The sequence below is a fragment of the Pongo pygmaeus genome, chromosome 9, assembly GCF_028885625.2.
Source record: "Pongo pygmaeus isolate AG05252 chromosome 9, NHGRI_mPonPyg2-v2.0_pri, whole genome shotgun sequence".
Lineage (NCBI taxonomy): Eukaryota > Metazoa > Chordata > Mammalia > Primates > Hominidae > Pongo > Pongo pygmaeus.
In genome coordinates, this window is record NC_072382.2 from 7,274,564 (window position 1) to 7,290,645 (window position 16,082).

The following is a 16,082-nucleotide window of genomic DNA, read 5'->3' on the forward strand; positions in this document are numbered from 1 at the left end:
CTCCCGGCTGGAGTCCCACCCGCCCCCTACACCCTAGCCCCTCACCCCGTCCTCCAAGGGTTCCAGGTAGAGCTCGTCCCCGATGCGGGACAGGGAGTGGACGGCCTTGCCGAGCACTGCGGGGAGGAGAGCGGAAGGGGGTTAGGCTGGTGGCTCCGCGGCTCCTGCACCGCCGCTGCCAGGCCGATCTGCACTCACCCTTCACGTTGCCGCCCGTGACCAGGCACTTCATGCTGCCCCAGCGCTCCGCCAGCGGCCAACGCTGCCCAGCTCTCCGCGACCTCCGGATCTGGGGTCCCTTCCCGCGCACCACCCCTGCCGGTCCCGCCCCCGCCTCCCCATTGGTCCACGTGCAGGCGCCTCCGTCACGTGAGAAAAACGTTCACAGGCTCAGCCGTCACGTGACGGCGCACGTTGCCCGGGGTGTCACGTGACCGGGGAGTCCTGCGGCGCCCGCCAGCTGGCTGCTCCTGGCTCCCCCGGCGCGCCTCAGCCTTCCGCGCCCCTGGAGATCGGGGCGTTCCGCGGGCCGCGCACCGGATCGCGAAGGTCAAAGAGGACGCAGCTCTGGGGCGCGAGGTCCCTGTGTAGTGGACCGAGTGCTGGACTCGGAGTCGGAGTGTGGGGGCGAGCTCTCTGGGGTCACCCACTTAGTAGAGTTCCCGGGCGTCTGTCGGGGGATACAGGGTGCAAGCAAGACCATCGCACCCACTCTGGGCCGGAGACTCGGATTCCAGCAGCAATCCCCAACTCTAGAAAGAGGTCAAAGCAGCTTGCTTGCAGCAGCCGGGAGTGGGAGGTGGCTGCTCCTTCTGGCTTCGAGAATCCTTTAAGGAAAAACGGCAGTTTCTCCAGGCAGAAAGGGTTAGAACGGTGCCCCTGGCAGAGGGAAGAACAAGAGTAAATGCTCAGCGGTGTGGGCTCCGCCCCCTGGAGAGGAGAGTAGGTCTGTGAGTCTCACAGAGGCGTAGGGGCCGCCAGATGATGAGGGGCACCGCTGGGACGCTCTGGAAACGTTTTACGAAGGTAGATCGTGGTTATGTGCCTTTTTTTTTTTTTTTTTTTTTTTTTTTGAGACATATTCTTGCTCTGTCACCCAGGCTGGAGTGCAGTGGCGCGAACACGGCTCACTGCCGCCTGGAACTCCTGGGCTCAAGGGATCCTCCCACCTCAGTCTCCTGAGTATCTGGGACCACAGGCACACCCACCACGCCCGGCTTTTTTTTTTTTTTTTGTAGAGACGGAGTCTTGCCATGTTGCCCAGGCCGGTCTCAACTGTGAGGTTCAAGCTATCTTTCCACCTTGGCCTCTCAAAGTGGAGTGAGCCACTGCACCCGGCCTGTTTTTTGTTTTTTTGTGTGTGGGTTTTTGTTTGTTTGTTTTGAGATAGAGTCTTGCTCTGTCGCCCAGGCTGGAGTACAGTGGCACGATCACGCCTCCCAGGTTCAAGCGATTCTCCTGCCTCAGCCTCCCAAGTAGCTGGGATTACAAGCACCTGCCACAACGCCTGGCTGATTTTTGTACTTTTAGTAGAGACGGGTTTCGCCATGTTGGCCAGGCTGGTCTTGAACTCCTGACCTCAAGTGATCTGCCCGCCTCAGCCTCCCAAAGTGCTGGGATTACAGGCATGGGCCACCGCGCCCAGCCCCGGGTCTGTATTTTTAAAAGACCCCAGACTGGCCGGGCACGGTGGCTTATGCCTGTAATCCTACCACTTTGGGAGGCCGAGGCGGGCAGATCACGAGGTCAAGAGATCCAGACCATTCTGGCCAACATAGTGAAACCGTGTCTCTACTAAAAGTATAAAAAGTAGCCGGGCATGTTGGCACGCGCCTGTAGTCCCAGCTACTCTGGAGGCTGAGGCAGGAGAATTGCTTGAACCCGGAGGCGGAGGTTGCAGTGAGCCGAGATCGCGCCACTGCACTCTAGCCTGGCAACAGAGCGAGATTGCATCTCAAAAAACAAAAAAAAACCCAGCCAGACTGTGTGCCAGGTGGGGATGCATCAGCTAGAAGGTCTTCCCCTTCGCCTGGGCTTCCGGGTCCACGTGTGTAAAATGTAAGGGAGTCCTGGAGAAACTCACTGACCCCTACTCTCCCCACAGTAGTACCAAGGCTTTGGTGGTTCTTGGAAGGGCCCAGGGCATCCCTGTGTTCCTGTAGGGCCTGCCTGTGCCTTGCCCCTCATGTCCTGTGGTAGTGCAGGAGATATATTTGTCTCTGAGACCCTTGCTCTCCAGACCCACTTTCAAATGAGTTGAATTGATACATAATAATTGTACACATTTGGATACATGCATATACTTTGTTTCTCCCTCTCCTTCTGTTCTGCTCCCCTAGTCACCAGCCCTTGCCCCTTCCGTGGAGCCCTGGGGGAGGAGGTTACTCTTCCCTTCCCCTTCCCGGGGGATCCATGGAAATAGTGCCCCCTGTCCCTGGGCATCCGGCACAGTATGCTGGGAGTCATCCTTGACCTCATGCTTGCCCTCACCCCTACCCAATCTTTCAGTTAAGTCCTGACCACTCTGCCTCCCAAACAGGTGGCAACTTAACAGGTGGCAGCTTTGCCCTCCTCTTCCATCTCCAAGGCCTAGGCCACCATCCTCTCACCTGGATGACTGTAACAGCTCTCAGTGGTCGCCTGCCTCCACCCTGCCCCCTCCAGGCCACTCTCCATACAGCAGCAAAGTGACCCTCCTAAAATGTCCGTTGTGTCATGCCTCTCCCGTGTTTGCACACTCCAGTGGTTGCCATCAAATCCAAACTCTGCCCTGAACCTGCAGGAGCTGCCCCCACCATTTCTCCACCTGTCACCTCCCCTTGATCACCTGCACAGCCATGCCAACCCTGTGGGCTCCCTGCACCCTCCACTTCCTCTTCCACTTGGGGATCTTAGCACATCCTTAGCTGTCCCCACCACTTGGCATCATACCTCTTCTAACGTGGTGATGCTTCTCTTCCTCCAGGCTCAGTGCGGTCTTTTCTGCCCCCACCAGCACCCCAGTACGCTCTAGCTAGACCCTGTTTTAGCCACAGCACTTATCACATTATTTCATACGTGTGTTTGCCTGTTTAACATATGTCTTCCTCACTAGTGTGTCTGCCTCACAAGGGCAGGAACCATGTCTGGCTTTTTGCTTTTTGTTTTATCTGAAGACAGTCTTGCTCTGTCGCCCAGGCTGGAGGGCAGTGGCGTGATCTCGGCTCACTGTAACCTCCGCCTCTGGGGTTCAAGCAATTCTTGTGCCTCAGCCTCCCAAGTACCTGGGAATACAGGCGTGTGCCACCACACCCGGCTAATTTTTGTATTTTTATTAGAGATGGGGTTTTGCCACGTTGGCCAGGCTGGTCTCAAACTCCTGACCTCAACTGATCTGCCCGTCTCACCCTTCCAAAGTGCTGGGATTACAGGTGTGAGCCACTGCACCCGGCCTTGGCTTTGTTTTGTTTTGTTCTGTTTTGTTTTGTTTGTTAAGATGGGGTCTTGCTTTGTCACCCAGGCTGGAGTGTAGTGGCACGATCGTGGTTCACTGCAGCCTCAACTTCCCAGGCTCAAGCGATCCTTCCACCTCAACCTCCTGAGTAACTGGGGCTACCGGCGCATGCCACTACAGCCAGCTAATTTTTTAAATTTTTGTTAGAGACAAGGTCTCCTTCTGTTGCCCAGGCTGGTGTTGAACTCCTGGGCTCAGGCGATCCTCCTGCCTTAGCCTCCAAAAGTGCTAGGATTACAGGCGTGAGCCACCTCACCCAGCATCCATGTCTGTTTTGTTTGTTGCTGTGTGTACCTCACACAGGGTCTGGCACTCAGTAAATAATGAATAAATAGGTGTTACATTTAAAAATGTGTAAAACAGCCAGGCGCGGCGGCTCATGCTTAATCCCAGCACTGTGGGAGGCCGAGGCGGGTGGATCACTTGAGCCCAGGAGGTGGAGATTGCCGTGAGCTGAGATAGCGCCACTGCACTGCAGCCTGGGTAAGAGAGCCAGACCCTTTCTCAAAAAAAAAAAAAAAAAAATAGGCCGAGCGCGATGGCTCACGCCTGTAATCCCAACACTTTGGGAGGCCGGGGCAGGTGAATCACCTGAGGCCAGGAGTTAAGACCAGCCTGGCCGACAAGCCAGGCATGGTGACACGTGCCTGTAATCCCAGCTACTCAGGAGGCTGAGGCAGGAGAATCGCTAGAACCTGGGAGGTGGAGGTTGCAGTGTGCCAAGATCGCGCCACTGCACTCCAGCCTGGGCGACAGAGTGAGATTCCGTCTCAAAAAATGAATGAATGAATGAATGAATAAATATAAACCATTCCTGTTGACAAAGGGCATGGAAAAATAAGCAAACAAACAAAGAAATAAATCAATGTGAGCCAAATGCAGCTGAGATGTCTCTAAGTCACTCTTAGCACAGTGCTGAGAGAAACATCCAACTTCCAGCCCTCCACCCACAGTTCCATCTGTCCCTGCTTGACAGCTGACCCCATGCTCTCAGCCTCCTCCTGCGCTCTGGACCCCTCCCCCACCACGTGTAAACCAGGACAGCCTTCCCACCTCTGCCTCCTACTCATTACCTGAGCAGCCGCCTGGAATAAGGGTAGATGCCGAAGCTCCATGAAGGCAAGGGAGCGGGAGGCTGTGAATCTTCACACAGTCCTGTTTCTGCCCCCTGACACCTATGGGGTTATGGGGTCCTATGGCCTTGAGGACCCTAGGCAGAAGAGAAGGGACACATACGCTTTTTTTCATACGTTTCATATCTGTCTTCTCCACTAGTGTGTCCACCTCACAAGGGCAGGAACCATGTCTGCCCTTTATATCAGCCAAGGGCAAGTGTGAGCCACTGCCCCCAGCTGACATACACTATTTCGACTCGTATTATTTTTCAGTCACCCTCCCATCCCCTTGCCAAAAGTCAGAACTCGTTGGAACTTTCTGAAGGGCTTAGAACAGCAAGAAGCCTAGAGCGGGAAGTCAGTAGCTGTGGTAGGATATGTCCCTGCCCCGCTGTGTGATTTATGCAAATCCCTCCCTGTCTCGGCTGCTTCTTCATCTGTATGATGTGATGGTGGGGGCTGGGGAGAGTAGGAGGTACTCACTGAGGTCCCTTCCAACCTTAACATGCTGTGATCCCGAAGGGGCGCCGAGGCTCCCCTATGCCCCTCATCCACCCCAGCTTGGGGGAGAAGCTGTCCTGCCTCCCCCCACCCTCTGGCCCATGGGCTGTGGGGCTGGAAGGTAGCTTTCCAATCTGAGCCAAGGATCCCTTCCAGGCCTGCATTTGGCATATCCAGTAACCCACTTCAGGTGCAGAAAGTGGGGCACACGGGGATAAGGAGCTGGGAGTGACCAGGAACACTGTGTGTGGGTGAGAGATAGGTATGGGAAACCCAAGAGGACCTGGGGTCTGTGCTGAAAGTGAAGGACCTGGATGCAGCTTCAGCCCTACTCAGATGGCATCAGGCCCTTGTCTGAGCCTCAGGTTTTTCCTGAATAAAATGAAGGCCATTCAATGAGATGCTCTCTCAGGAGCTTTTTTTTTTTGAGACAGGGCCTTATTCTGTCACCTGGGCTGGAGTGCAGTGGCATGATCCTGGCCCACTGCAGCCTCAACCTCCTGGGCTCAATGATCCTCCTACCTCAGCCTCCCGAGTAGCTGGGACTACAGGTGCATGCCACCGCGCCCAGCTAATTTTTTAGCCAGGATTCTTTCAAACACCAAATTTTCAGCTGGGCATGCTGGCTCATACCTGTAATCTCAGCATTTTGAGAGGCTGAGGGAGGATTGCTTGAACCCAGGAGTTAGAGATGAGCCTGGGCAACATAGTGAGACCCTGTCTATATAATGAAGAAAATAAAAAAAATTCAAAAACACCAAGTTTTTGGTCTTTGGCATACCCCCATTCGTGGTGGCCTCATGTAAGCAGGTGGGCATGTAAGTATGTGTGAATGTGTTGGGGGGCAGATATGGAATGGAAGCTTGAGACCCTGGTGCTCACTCATTCATTCATTCCACATATATTCATTCAACATATCCTGGATGCACTTTTTTAACTATAGGAAAGAAAGCACAGGACAAAAATCCTGGCCGGATGCGGTGGCTCACACCTGTAATCCCAGCACTTTTGGGAGGCCAGTGTGGGCAGATCGCTTGAGTCCAGGAGTTCGAGACCAGCCTAGGCAACATGGTTTCTACCAAAAATACAAAAATTAGCCAGGCATGGTGGCACATGCCTATAGTCCCAGCTATTCAGGAGGCTGAGGTGGGAGGATCCCTTGAACCTGGGAGGCAGAGGCTGCAGTGAGCTGTGATCGTACCACTGCACTCCAGCCTGGGCGACAGAGTGAAACCCTATAGTACGCAAGAACATGGTGGGTGTTATGAAAAAAAAGAAAACCCAGAGAGGGAGAGAGGAGTGCCGGGGGAGAAGGGCTTCGATTCTAACTAGCACAGCCAGGTTGGCCTCACTGAGAAGTCGCCATTTGAGCAAAGACCTGCAGGAGGCAAGGGAGTGGACAGTGCAGATGTCTGGGAAGGAGCGCTGTGGTAGAGGGAATGGCCAGTGCCAAGTCTCTGAGCAGAAGTGTGGGTGGTTGGTACCTTCTGCAGAGTCCAGTCTCCTGAGCTGGGGAGGGCGGGGGTCTAGTGGGGGAAGACTGAGATTAGCCAAAGAAACATCAAGGTAAATATGAAATTACGCCTTTGAGAAGGATCAGGAATGATGACGACATGGGCTCTGCGAGTATGTCCCTGGGAAGACCTGCTCAGGGGCACGAGGGAGAGCTTCCTGGAGGAAGAAACAGTCTGAGAGGGGTGAGGTTAGAGCACGGGTTGGCTAGGAAAGCACAGTTGCCGAGAAGCCATTGCTGGGGCTCATTTGCCAGGCGCTGCTCAGTCCCACCATGGGATGCCCCGGGCAGCCCTCCTTACAGACACAGGAGCACAGACAGGATTACTCATGGCTGGCGTTTTTCCAGATCGGGGTAACTAAAAGTCAGAAGGGGCAGAGGAGTAGAGGAGTTTAGGGTTTGGGAGTTTATTCTGGCTTGTCTTCATCTCATCATACACACACAGGGACTGGCATTTGTATGGTTACTGTGGGGTAACCAGGCAGGCAAGGCAGCTCTGAGCTGGCGGGGCACCTGCCCTGCTTGTAATGAGTTTGTGGCATTCCAAGTGCTGCCAGCCCCCCAGCCAAGCTCTGCCCCTGCCTTTCTTGTTCCCTGGCATTTCTCCCAGAAATCAGAATGATGTTTGGCACACAGCAGTGGTGTAATAAGTCTGTGCTGAATGACTGAAGAGTACGGCATTCAGAGAGGTTTCGGGACTTGAACCCACGATTGTCTGTTGAGGTTGAGAATGCAGTTGTGGATGCCAGCCCATGTAGGTCTGAATCCAGCCTAGCCGCATTCTCCATCACTTAACAAGTTGTGCAAAAATGGACAAGTTGCTTATGTTCTCCAAGCCTGTTTCCACCTCAAAGGGCTGTTGTGAGGAGTAACTTAATGTTTACGCAGCTCTTAGAATGTGCTGTTAGCACTGCTGTGACTACGATTGCTGCGTCCTGCCCCTCCAGCTCCAGTCATCCTCACAGTATCCTTGGGCCGGGACTGGAAACAAAACAAACCACCAGCTTGGACAAAGCCAGGGTGAATCCACACAAGGAGCCCAGGAGGAAAGTCTTGAAAGGAAACATTACAGAGAAAAGTCCTGCTGTCCAGAAACTGGAAAATATTCCGAAGACTCTTGGCCAGGCGCGGTGGCTCACACCTGTAATCCCAGCACTTTGGGAGGCCGAGGCAGGCAGATTGCTTGAGGTCAGGACTTGAAGACCAGCCTGGCCAACATGGTGAAACCCCATCTCTACTAAAAAAAAATACAAAAATTAGCCGGGCGTGGTGGCATACACCTGTGATTCCAGCTACTCAGGAGGCTGAGGCAGGAGAATCACTTTTTTTTTTTTTTTGAGACAGAGTCTCGCTCTGTCGCCCAGGCTGGAGTGCAGTGGCACGATATCGGCTCACTGCAAGCTCCGCCTCCCAGGTTCATGCCATTCTCTTGCCTCAGCCTCCTGAGTAGCTGGGACTACAGGCGCCTGCCACCACGCCCAGCTAATTTTTTGTATTTTTAGTAGAGACAGGGTTTCACTGTGTTAGCCAGGATGGTCTCGATCTCCTAACCTCATTATCTGCCCGCCTCGGCCTCCCAAAGTGCTGGGATTACAGGCATGAGCCACCACGCCCAGCCAGGAGCATCACTTTAACCCGGGAGTTGGAGGCTGCAGTGAGCCGAGATCCCTCCACTGCACTCCAGCCTGGGCAACAGCGCAAGATTCCATCTCAAAAAAAAAAAAAAAAGAAGACTCTTGGTTAAGGTCAGAAGAGTCAGCCCATGGGGAAGAGGCTCCGGAGAGAGGCTGCTGCTGCTGCTGCCTCCAGTGGCACCACGTGCTGCCCCATGATTCTGGGCCCTCCGTGTCCTGTGCCTCAAGAGGAGAATGTGAGCCCTTGCCTTCCTCCCAAGCTGCTGGAGCCTGGCATGAGATAATGGATGTGCCCACACTGCCAGGCACTGTGCGCAGATGAGGGACCAGGTCTTTTGAGTCTGCAGGGCTGGAGGTGGAGGGGAGATGGGATGAATTTTTTTTTTTTTCTTTTGAGACAGAGTCTCACTCTGTCGCCCAGGCTGGAGTGCAGTGGCACGATCTCGGCTCACTGCAAGCTCCACCTCCCGGGTTCACGCCATTCTCCTGCCTCAGCCTCCCGAGTAGCTGGGACTACAGGCACCCACCACCACGCCCGGCTAATTTTTTGTATTTTTAGTAGAGATGGGGTTTCACTGTGTTAGCTAGGATGGTCTCGATCTCCTGACCTCATGATCCACCTGCCTCGGCCTCCCAAAGTGCTGGGATTACAGGCGTGAGCCACCGCGCCCAGCCGGGATGAATTTTTTTAAACACACAGTGAGGATGGGAAGGGAGAAGTTCAGGCTTGTTCACCAAAACCTGGCACCCTGGAATTACAGGCCCCCTTGGAGCGCAAGTGAGGTAAGTTTAGGACAAATCAAAGGCAGCGTGCTTCACCCAGCAGGGGAGGACGCTGATGGAACTCATTACCCCAAGATGTCGTCTCAGCTGGAAATAGAAACAGCTTCATAAAAGATTTAGATACATCCACGGATGATGGCTCCATTCATGGGTTAGAAGGGGAAGGAGGCTGTTTGAGGCCCGTCCCCCAGGGCAGGCATCAGGGAGGTGGCCTGGTCTCCCTAGGACCCCCTCTTTGCACTCCTGTTAGAGGCAGGCTTCTGGCAACATGGACCCCAAGAGGCAACGTGGAGTCTCGTAAGTTAGAGCCTGGCCTGTGTCCCTGGCCTTTTCCTCAACCTCCCCAATACTCAGCATCCACTGTTTGGGAGAGATAAGGTGCCACCAGCTTCAGGGAAAGCATCCCGGCTGGGCTGTCCCCTAAGAGACCAGCAGAGGGAGACAGACACCGTGTCCAGTCCCAGCTTCGGGAACAGAGAACTTGCTGATCCGCCTTGGGCAGGCCTCCGTGGGGGCAGTTTTGTGCTCAGGTTGTGCCGGGTGGGACAGAAGGGGACAGAGAGGGCATCCTCCCAGGCTGAGACAGGCTTATTACTGGGGAGATGGGGGCAAGGAGGAGATTTTTGGGAACTAGGGGCAGGGTGAGGAGGAGGCTACTAATTAAGAGCCGGGTGGCTCCAGAGCCAGGCTGCCTGCCTGTGTAACTTGGAAAAGTTATATAACTCTGTGCCTCAGTTTACCCATGGTAAAATGGCAACTACAACAGCACTGGCCTCAGAAGGGCCATGTGACATTGCGTGCCGTATTCAAATGCTTCACTGCAGTGCCAGAGAACTGGGAAGAGCGCAGTAAATGGGAGCGAAAGCCTACACCGTGGGGAAATCCAAGGTCTCTCCCGTCTCCTTAGAGCTCCTTAGAGCTCTGGAGCTTGCAAAGCCCTTTTACTTTATTATCTCATCTGGGCCTCACCGAACCCTGGAGGTTCGGTGAGGCTAAGAGGCTCACTTTTTTTTTTTTTTTTGGAGACGGGGTCTCACTCTGTCACCCAGGCTGGAGTGCAGTGGCTCAATAGCTCACTGCAGCCTTGAACTCCTGGGCTCAAGCAATCCTCTCACCTCAGCCTCCCAAGTAGATAGGACTACAGGTGTGTGCCACCATGTCTGGCTAATTTTTTGGGGAAGTAGGGGGGATCTTGCTATGTTGCCCAGTCAGGTCACTTATAAGTGGTAGATCTGGGCTTTCTGATGCTAAAGAATCCAGGGATCTTTCTCAAGTTCCCTGCTGAGCTGGAGGCTGGAGGAGGCCTGCTCCAGGTGCCCTTGTCTGCACTGAGCCTCCTGGCAGGCCGCCCATATCTCTAGTTGGTATTGAAGTTATCTTGCCCTCTGTCCCACCAGCTCCCGAGTCCCTGGCAGGCAGGCTGTGTTTCCCTGTAGGTCCACACTGTTCAGCAAGGCATATATAGCAGGGGCTTCCAAAAGCTTTTGGGAGGTGACGGGATTTCATGGGTCTGAATGCCAGCTCCTCCCCAGCTCCTGTCCTGGTTCCAGGCCAGGTGTGGCCCCCCACTTTTTGCCACTCAAATTCTCCCTGCCGCATCACCAAAATCTCCCTTAACGTCTCCCTCTTCTGACCTTTCCTTTCTCTACATCATAGCCCTTTGTATATCTCCTTAAGTTCCTGTTTCATTTTGAAATTTTGCAACAGCCAAAGGCTGAAACGGAAATATGTACAGAGTGCTCTGTTAAGGACCACAAGGTGGGCCTCAGAAAGATGGCTGTGGGTGCTAGAAAGCGGGTGAGCTCAAATTAGCCAGGCATGATGATGGGTGCCTGCCTCCCAGCTACTCGGGAGGCTGAGGCGGGAGAATAGCTTGAACCCGGGAGGGGGAGGTTACATTGAGCCAAGATCACGCCACTGGACTCCAGCCTGGGTGACAGAGAGAGACTCTGTCTCAAAAAAAAAAAAAAAAAAGAAAGTGGTTGAGCTCTTCATAGACCTAAACCACCCATGTCTTCTAGACAACCTGAAAGCCTAGCACGGGGCTGGGTCATGACTGGTTGGTTTCTCTCATGCCTTCAGAGCTGACTGTGCCCTGAGACTCCATCCTTCCCACCTCCAGCCCTCTTCAACCCACTGAAGTCCTACAAGAATCTCTCGGGGACAAAAGAGGAGAGAGATGAGACGGGTCCTTAGAGAGCACTTGTAACACGAAGTGGAGAGCAGCAAGGGCCCTGGAGAGTGAAGTCTGGGGAGCAGAGCTGGGGTGATCGTGACAGGCTTCAGGAAGAAGGCAGAAGAACAAAGGGTCTAGATGAGTAGCCATGGGGAGCTCGCCAGGGGCAGCTGCATTTTGGGTAGAGAGGACACCATTAGCAAAGACAGAGGGATACAGTATGAGGGGTAGGTAACAAGATTCTTTAACATTATTGGCTAGGCGAGGTGGCTCACGCCTGTAATCCCAGCACTTTGGGAGGCTGAAGCAGGCAGATTGCTTGAGATCAGGAGTTCGAGACCAGCTTGAGCTACATGGCAAAACCCTGTTTCTACGAAGAAATACAAAAAAATTGGCCGGGAGTGGTGGCTCATGCCTGTAATCCCAGCACTTTGGGAGGCCAAGGCGGGCAGATCACCTTAGGTCAGGAGTTCGAGACCAGCCTGGCCAGCATGATGAAACCCCGTCTCTATCATTAGCAGGCGCCTGTAATCCCAGCTATTCAGGAAGGTGAGGCAGGAGAATCGCTTGAACCTGGGAGGTGAAGGTTGCAGTGAGCCGAGATCGCACCATTGCACTCCAGCCTGGTCAACAGAGCAAACTCTGTCTCAAAAAAAAAAAAAAAAAAAAAAGAAAGAAAAAAAAAAGAAATACAAAAAATTAGCCAGGCATGGTGACATCCATCTGTAGCTACTCAGGAGGCTGAGGTGGGAGGATCGCTTCAGCCTGGGAAGTCGAGGCTGCAGTGAGCCATGATTATGCCACTGCACTCCAGCCTGGACTCTGTCTCAAAAATAAATAAATAAATAAATAAATAAAACATCATTGATTGCTTCTAAGTGCCAGCAATTTGACTTATATTCACTCAGTTGTCCCTCATTCAATTTTACATGGAGAAAACAGAGGTGTGGGGGGTTAGAGACTTGGTGGGGGTCACACAGCTGGTGGAGGCAGAGCAGGCACTCTCCCAGTGGTGCTGGAATGGCAGGCCCATGAGATGGGACTTCCCATCACTGGGATGGCCCCAGGGAAGGCGGTGTCCATCCTTTGACCCCGGGGACCCCTAGAGCGGGAGCCCAGACAGTCTGGAGAAAGCTGGGAGAAGCCTGACGGAGGGGAGGACAGCGGGGTAGGAGGGGAGGAGAGCTCGGGAGGAGCCGGCATGACTCAGCAGGGCAGGATAAAGATCTTCCAGCCCAGGGAGAGGCAACCCCACTCCTCTGCCAGGGGAGACGGAGTCACAGAGCCCGCGGCATGGGCTGGCCAGGGCAATGGAACATCCTGAGAGAATGGCGGGGAAAGCTCCTGGCGGGCGAGGGAGGAGTGGGGCACCTGGGGGCATCCCTTCTGCCCTGCCCTCCACACACCCATCACCCAGACACCCTGGCAGATCAGGAGGCAGCGCCCAGCTAGGGCAGGAGAGGGACAGGCAGAAGGCCCTGTTCCTCTCAGCTTCTCTCTGGCTTCCCCGGGAAGCAGGGGGTGTTGGGGGGAGTCCTTTGGGAAGCCTGAGCTGGGTCAGGTGTGGGTGGGGACCCAGGGCAGGGTAGGGCCATCGCTGAGGTCAGAAGAGGCCCTCTGCCTCCGGGTTTCCGCTGACATCACAGCCAGCTTAGGGTGAGGCAGGGCCCTCTGGGCTCCTGCCTACTGGAGGGCAAGGGAAAGTGTGTGCATACACACACACACACACACACACACACACACACCCTGCCTTTCCTTCCCCCTCCTGCCCTCGGGGGCCCCAGTGGTGCCTGCACATGCACACTGGAGGGTGTGCACACGAGGCAGTGGAAAGGAGGGCCTCCTCCTGGGGACGCCGAATCCCAGGGGATGTCCTGGGTGGGACCTCTGAACCTGCCTAGGGCTGACTTTGCCCTCAGGCAGAAAAGGGAAGCCCTTGCTCTTGTTCTGCTGGTGGGGTGGTTGTCATCTGACTCCCAGTTTAATGCTCATTCCAAGAGTCCCAACTCCCTGCTAATGGAACCCAGAATTCTAGCTGAGCCCTCTAGTGTGGGAAGGCGACGTGAGGCACCTGGCCCATCCGCACATTGCCGGTTCACGTAAGGGGTCGGTGGTGGGCAGGAAACCCAGGTCTCCCTGTGCTCCAGGCCAGGACTCTCCAGGCACTGGAGGACTCTCTTTATGCCCCAAGCAACATCTGAGTGACCTGAAGAGACCAGCTGTGCCAGGCTAGATGCCTCATAGCCAGGGGCACTCAACCAAGTCCTGCTGTTGCTGAAGTTCCCAGCGCCCGGACTCCTCTTTCCAAGATGAGCCTCTGGCCCCCTTCCCCGGGCTGGCACCTGCATGGTGGAGTTAAAAGAGCATGTTGCTGAAGTTGGACAGCACTGGGTTCCAGTCCTGGTTCTACCACTGCCAGGCTTGTGTGACCTCAGACAAGTGACTCTGTCTTATGAAGCCTCAGGTTCCTCATGTATAAGTAGGGAAATGATAGCTCCCGTCTCGGAGTTACTGTAAAGATGAAATAAACTAGGCCGTGCACGGTGGCTCACGCCTGTAATCCCAGCACTTTGGGAGGCTGAGGTGGGCGGATCATGAGGTCAGGAGATTGAGACCATCCTGGCGAACACAGTGAAACCCCGTCTCTACTAAAAAAAAAAAAAAAAAAAAAAAAAAAAAAAAGAAATTAGCTGGGCGTGGTGGCGGGCACCTGTAATTCCAGCTACTAGGGAGGCTGAGGCAGGAGAATGGCGTGAACCCGGGAGGCGGAGCTTGCAGTGAGCCGAGATCGTGCCATTGCACTCCAGCCTGGGCAACACAGCGAGACTCCGTCTCAAAAAAAAAAAAAAAAAAAAAAAGATGAAATAAAATAGCCCACAAAAGCCTTAGCACTGTGCCTGATGTGGGGAACAGCTGCGTGCGCGTAAACTATTGTTAGTATTTCAGCAAAGTAAATGTCAGTGAGAAATACCAGCATCACAGCAGGCTGGAGGAGTGGCTGTAGCAGGCATCTGCCTCTCCTCCCAACACACAGGTCAGCCTCCGCCCCTCCACCCCACCTGCTAGGGCTCCTCTCTGTGTCCCCAGCACCAAAATTTAGGGAATGTTTGGTGAACAAATGAATGAGTGAGTGAGTGTCCCTACTCACCTCTGTGGGTTTCTCCAACACACCTGTCAGGAGGGGGCCAGCTAGAGGCTCCCCTAGTTCAGGAACCCGGACACTCCCTGGGCCAGAGTCCCATCGGTGCTAATTGTGCAGCTGTGTGAGACACGGTGTTTTGGGGGCCTGGAGAGCCTTCCTTGGGGATATCACCATGTGGGGAGGAAGGGTGGGACACTAGCCGGTCCCTGAGCCAACACTGACTCACCTTCCCCCCTTGGAGGGCAGCTCAGTCATCACCTGGTGCCAGCTCTGGCCCCCAGCCAGCCACACTTCTTGAGGGCCTGACCTGCCACCCCCCTGTGGATGGTGAAGCCTGGAATCTAAAAGGCCAGAGAAGGCAGCAAGCCAGTGGCCCCTCGTCAGCTCACAGACTACTCCCATCATCCCATGGAGAGGAGGGCAGAGGTGGTCAGACGCCATCACACAGAGAGGGGACAGGCTTGTCCCAAGGTCACACTGGCCAATTGGAATGGAGGTTTCCTGACTCCCAGAGTAGCTCTGTGCCTGCTGCAGGGAACCCTGGGCTGTACCTGGTGCTACCTTGGCACTTTGCCTGTGGTTGCCACTGCTCTTCTAGCTCAATCCATCTACATTTCTACCCCAAAGCTCTACCTCCTCCAGGAAGCTCTCCTCCCACCATCCTCCTTGCCCCTAAATGTACCCACTGCCACCTATGGCTGATGTCAGACAGTTTAATGAGTGTCCCTAGACTGTGGAATTCTTTTCTTTTCTTTTGAGAGAGGGTGTTGCTCTGTTGCCCCAGGCAACAAAGACCATGTGTAGTGGTCATAGCTCACTGCGGCCTCAAACTCCTGGGCTCAAGCAATCCTCCAGCCTCAGCCACCTGATTAGCTGGGACTATAGGCATGCGCCACCACGCCGGGCTAATTTTTAAATTTTTGGTAGAGATGGGATTTCTATGTTGCCCAGGTTGGTCTCAAATTCCTCAAGCAATCCTCCTGCCTGGGCCTCCCAAAGCGCTGGGATTACAGATGTAAGCCCCAACTGTGAAATTCCTAAAGGCAGGGATGGGTTTTCCTTACCCTCTCTCTGTCCTTAACAGGACCTGGCAGAGACTGAGAAAGTGCCTGCACAATGTACCCCTGGAGCAGACAGAGCGCTTCTCTTTCCCATGCTTGTCTGGAGCTGGGGGGACTGGCGTCTCCTCTAAGCTCTGCCCTCCCACCAGCAACCCCAGATTGTTAGCACTGGAAGGGCCCCTAACAAGATTCTCTTTCTGAGAGCCACAGGGGAGCAGGAAGTTTCCCAAGGTCCCCCAGCTGGAAATCAGAGGGCAGCCACCTGTCCTGCCCCATCCCACGGAAATCCTGGAGGGGCTACTCCTGCTCCGTCTTTCCTCTCTTCCTTCTTCCCCAAACCCCAGCAGCTACCCCCATTTAGGGACTTGGCAGGATAAAGGCACAGTCTTTATTCCAGCCCCCGACCCAACCCAACTGGCAGCTCCCAGCCTGCTGCCTTTGCCCAGGCATGGCAGAGGGGCACTGGCAGCTTGGAGATGGAGCTGCTTTTCCCTTTGACAGTGTGGAAGGTGGGGGAGGGGAGGGGAGCGGCTTGGCCCCCACTAGGTGAGGGGAGAGGGCAGGGAGGCAAGTCCAGACAAGAGGCAGAGGGAGAACACAACTTTCCCAGCTTGCAGGGTCACTACATTAAGATTCGAAGACAAACTAGGGGCTGGGGGGCTGT

The 16,082-nt window shown here is 54.6% G+C and overlaps 1 protein-coding gene across 2 annotated transcripts in view; it reads right to left on the reverse strand.

The window, feature by feature from the left end:
- Positions 1-16,082, reverse strand: part of RAD9A (RAD9 checkpoint clamp component A) — an 81,505-nt gene that overhangs the window by 6,144 nt on the left and 59,279 nt on the right. The window contains exons 3-5 of one of the 2 annotated variants that reach the window (XM_054437389.2): positions 4,567-4,703; positions 199-879; positions 46-116 (exon numbers count right to left, since the gene is read on the reverse strand). In XM_054437389.2, coding sequence (XP_054293364.2) covers positions 46-116; positions 199-232 — 105 coding nt within the window. In that variant the 5' untranslated portion in view covers positions 233-879; positions 4,567-4,703. Of the gene's footprint in view, positions 1-45; positions 118-198; positions 880-4,566; positions 4,704-16,082 lie in introns of those variants that run through there. The other variant, XM_054437390.2, reaches the window with a different exon arrangement.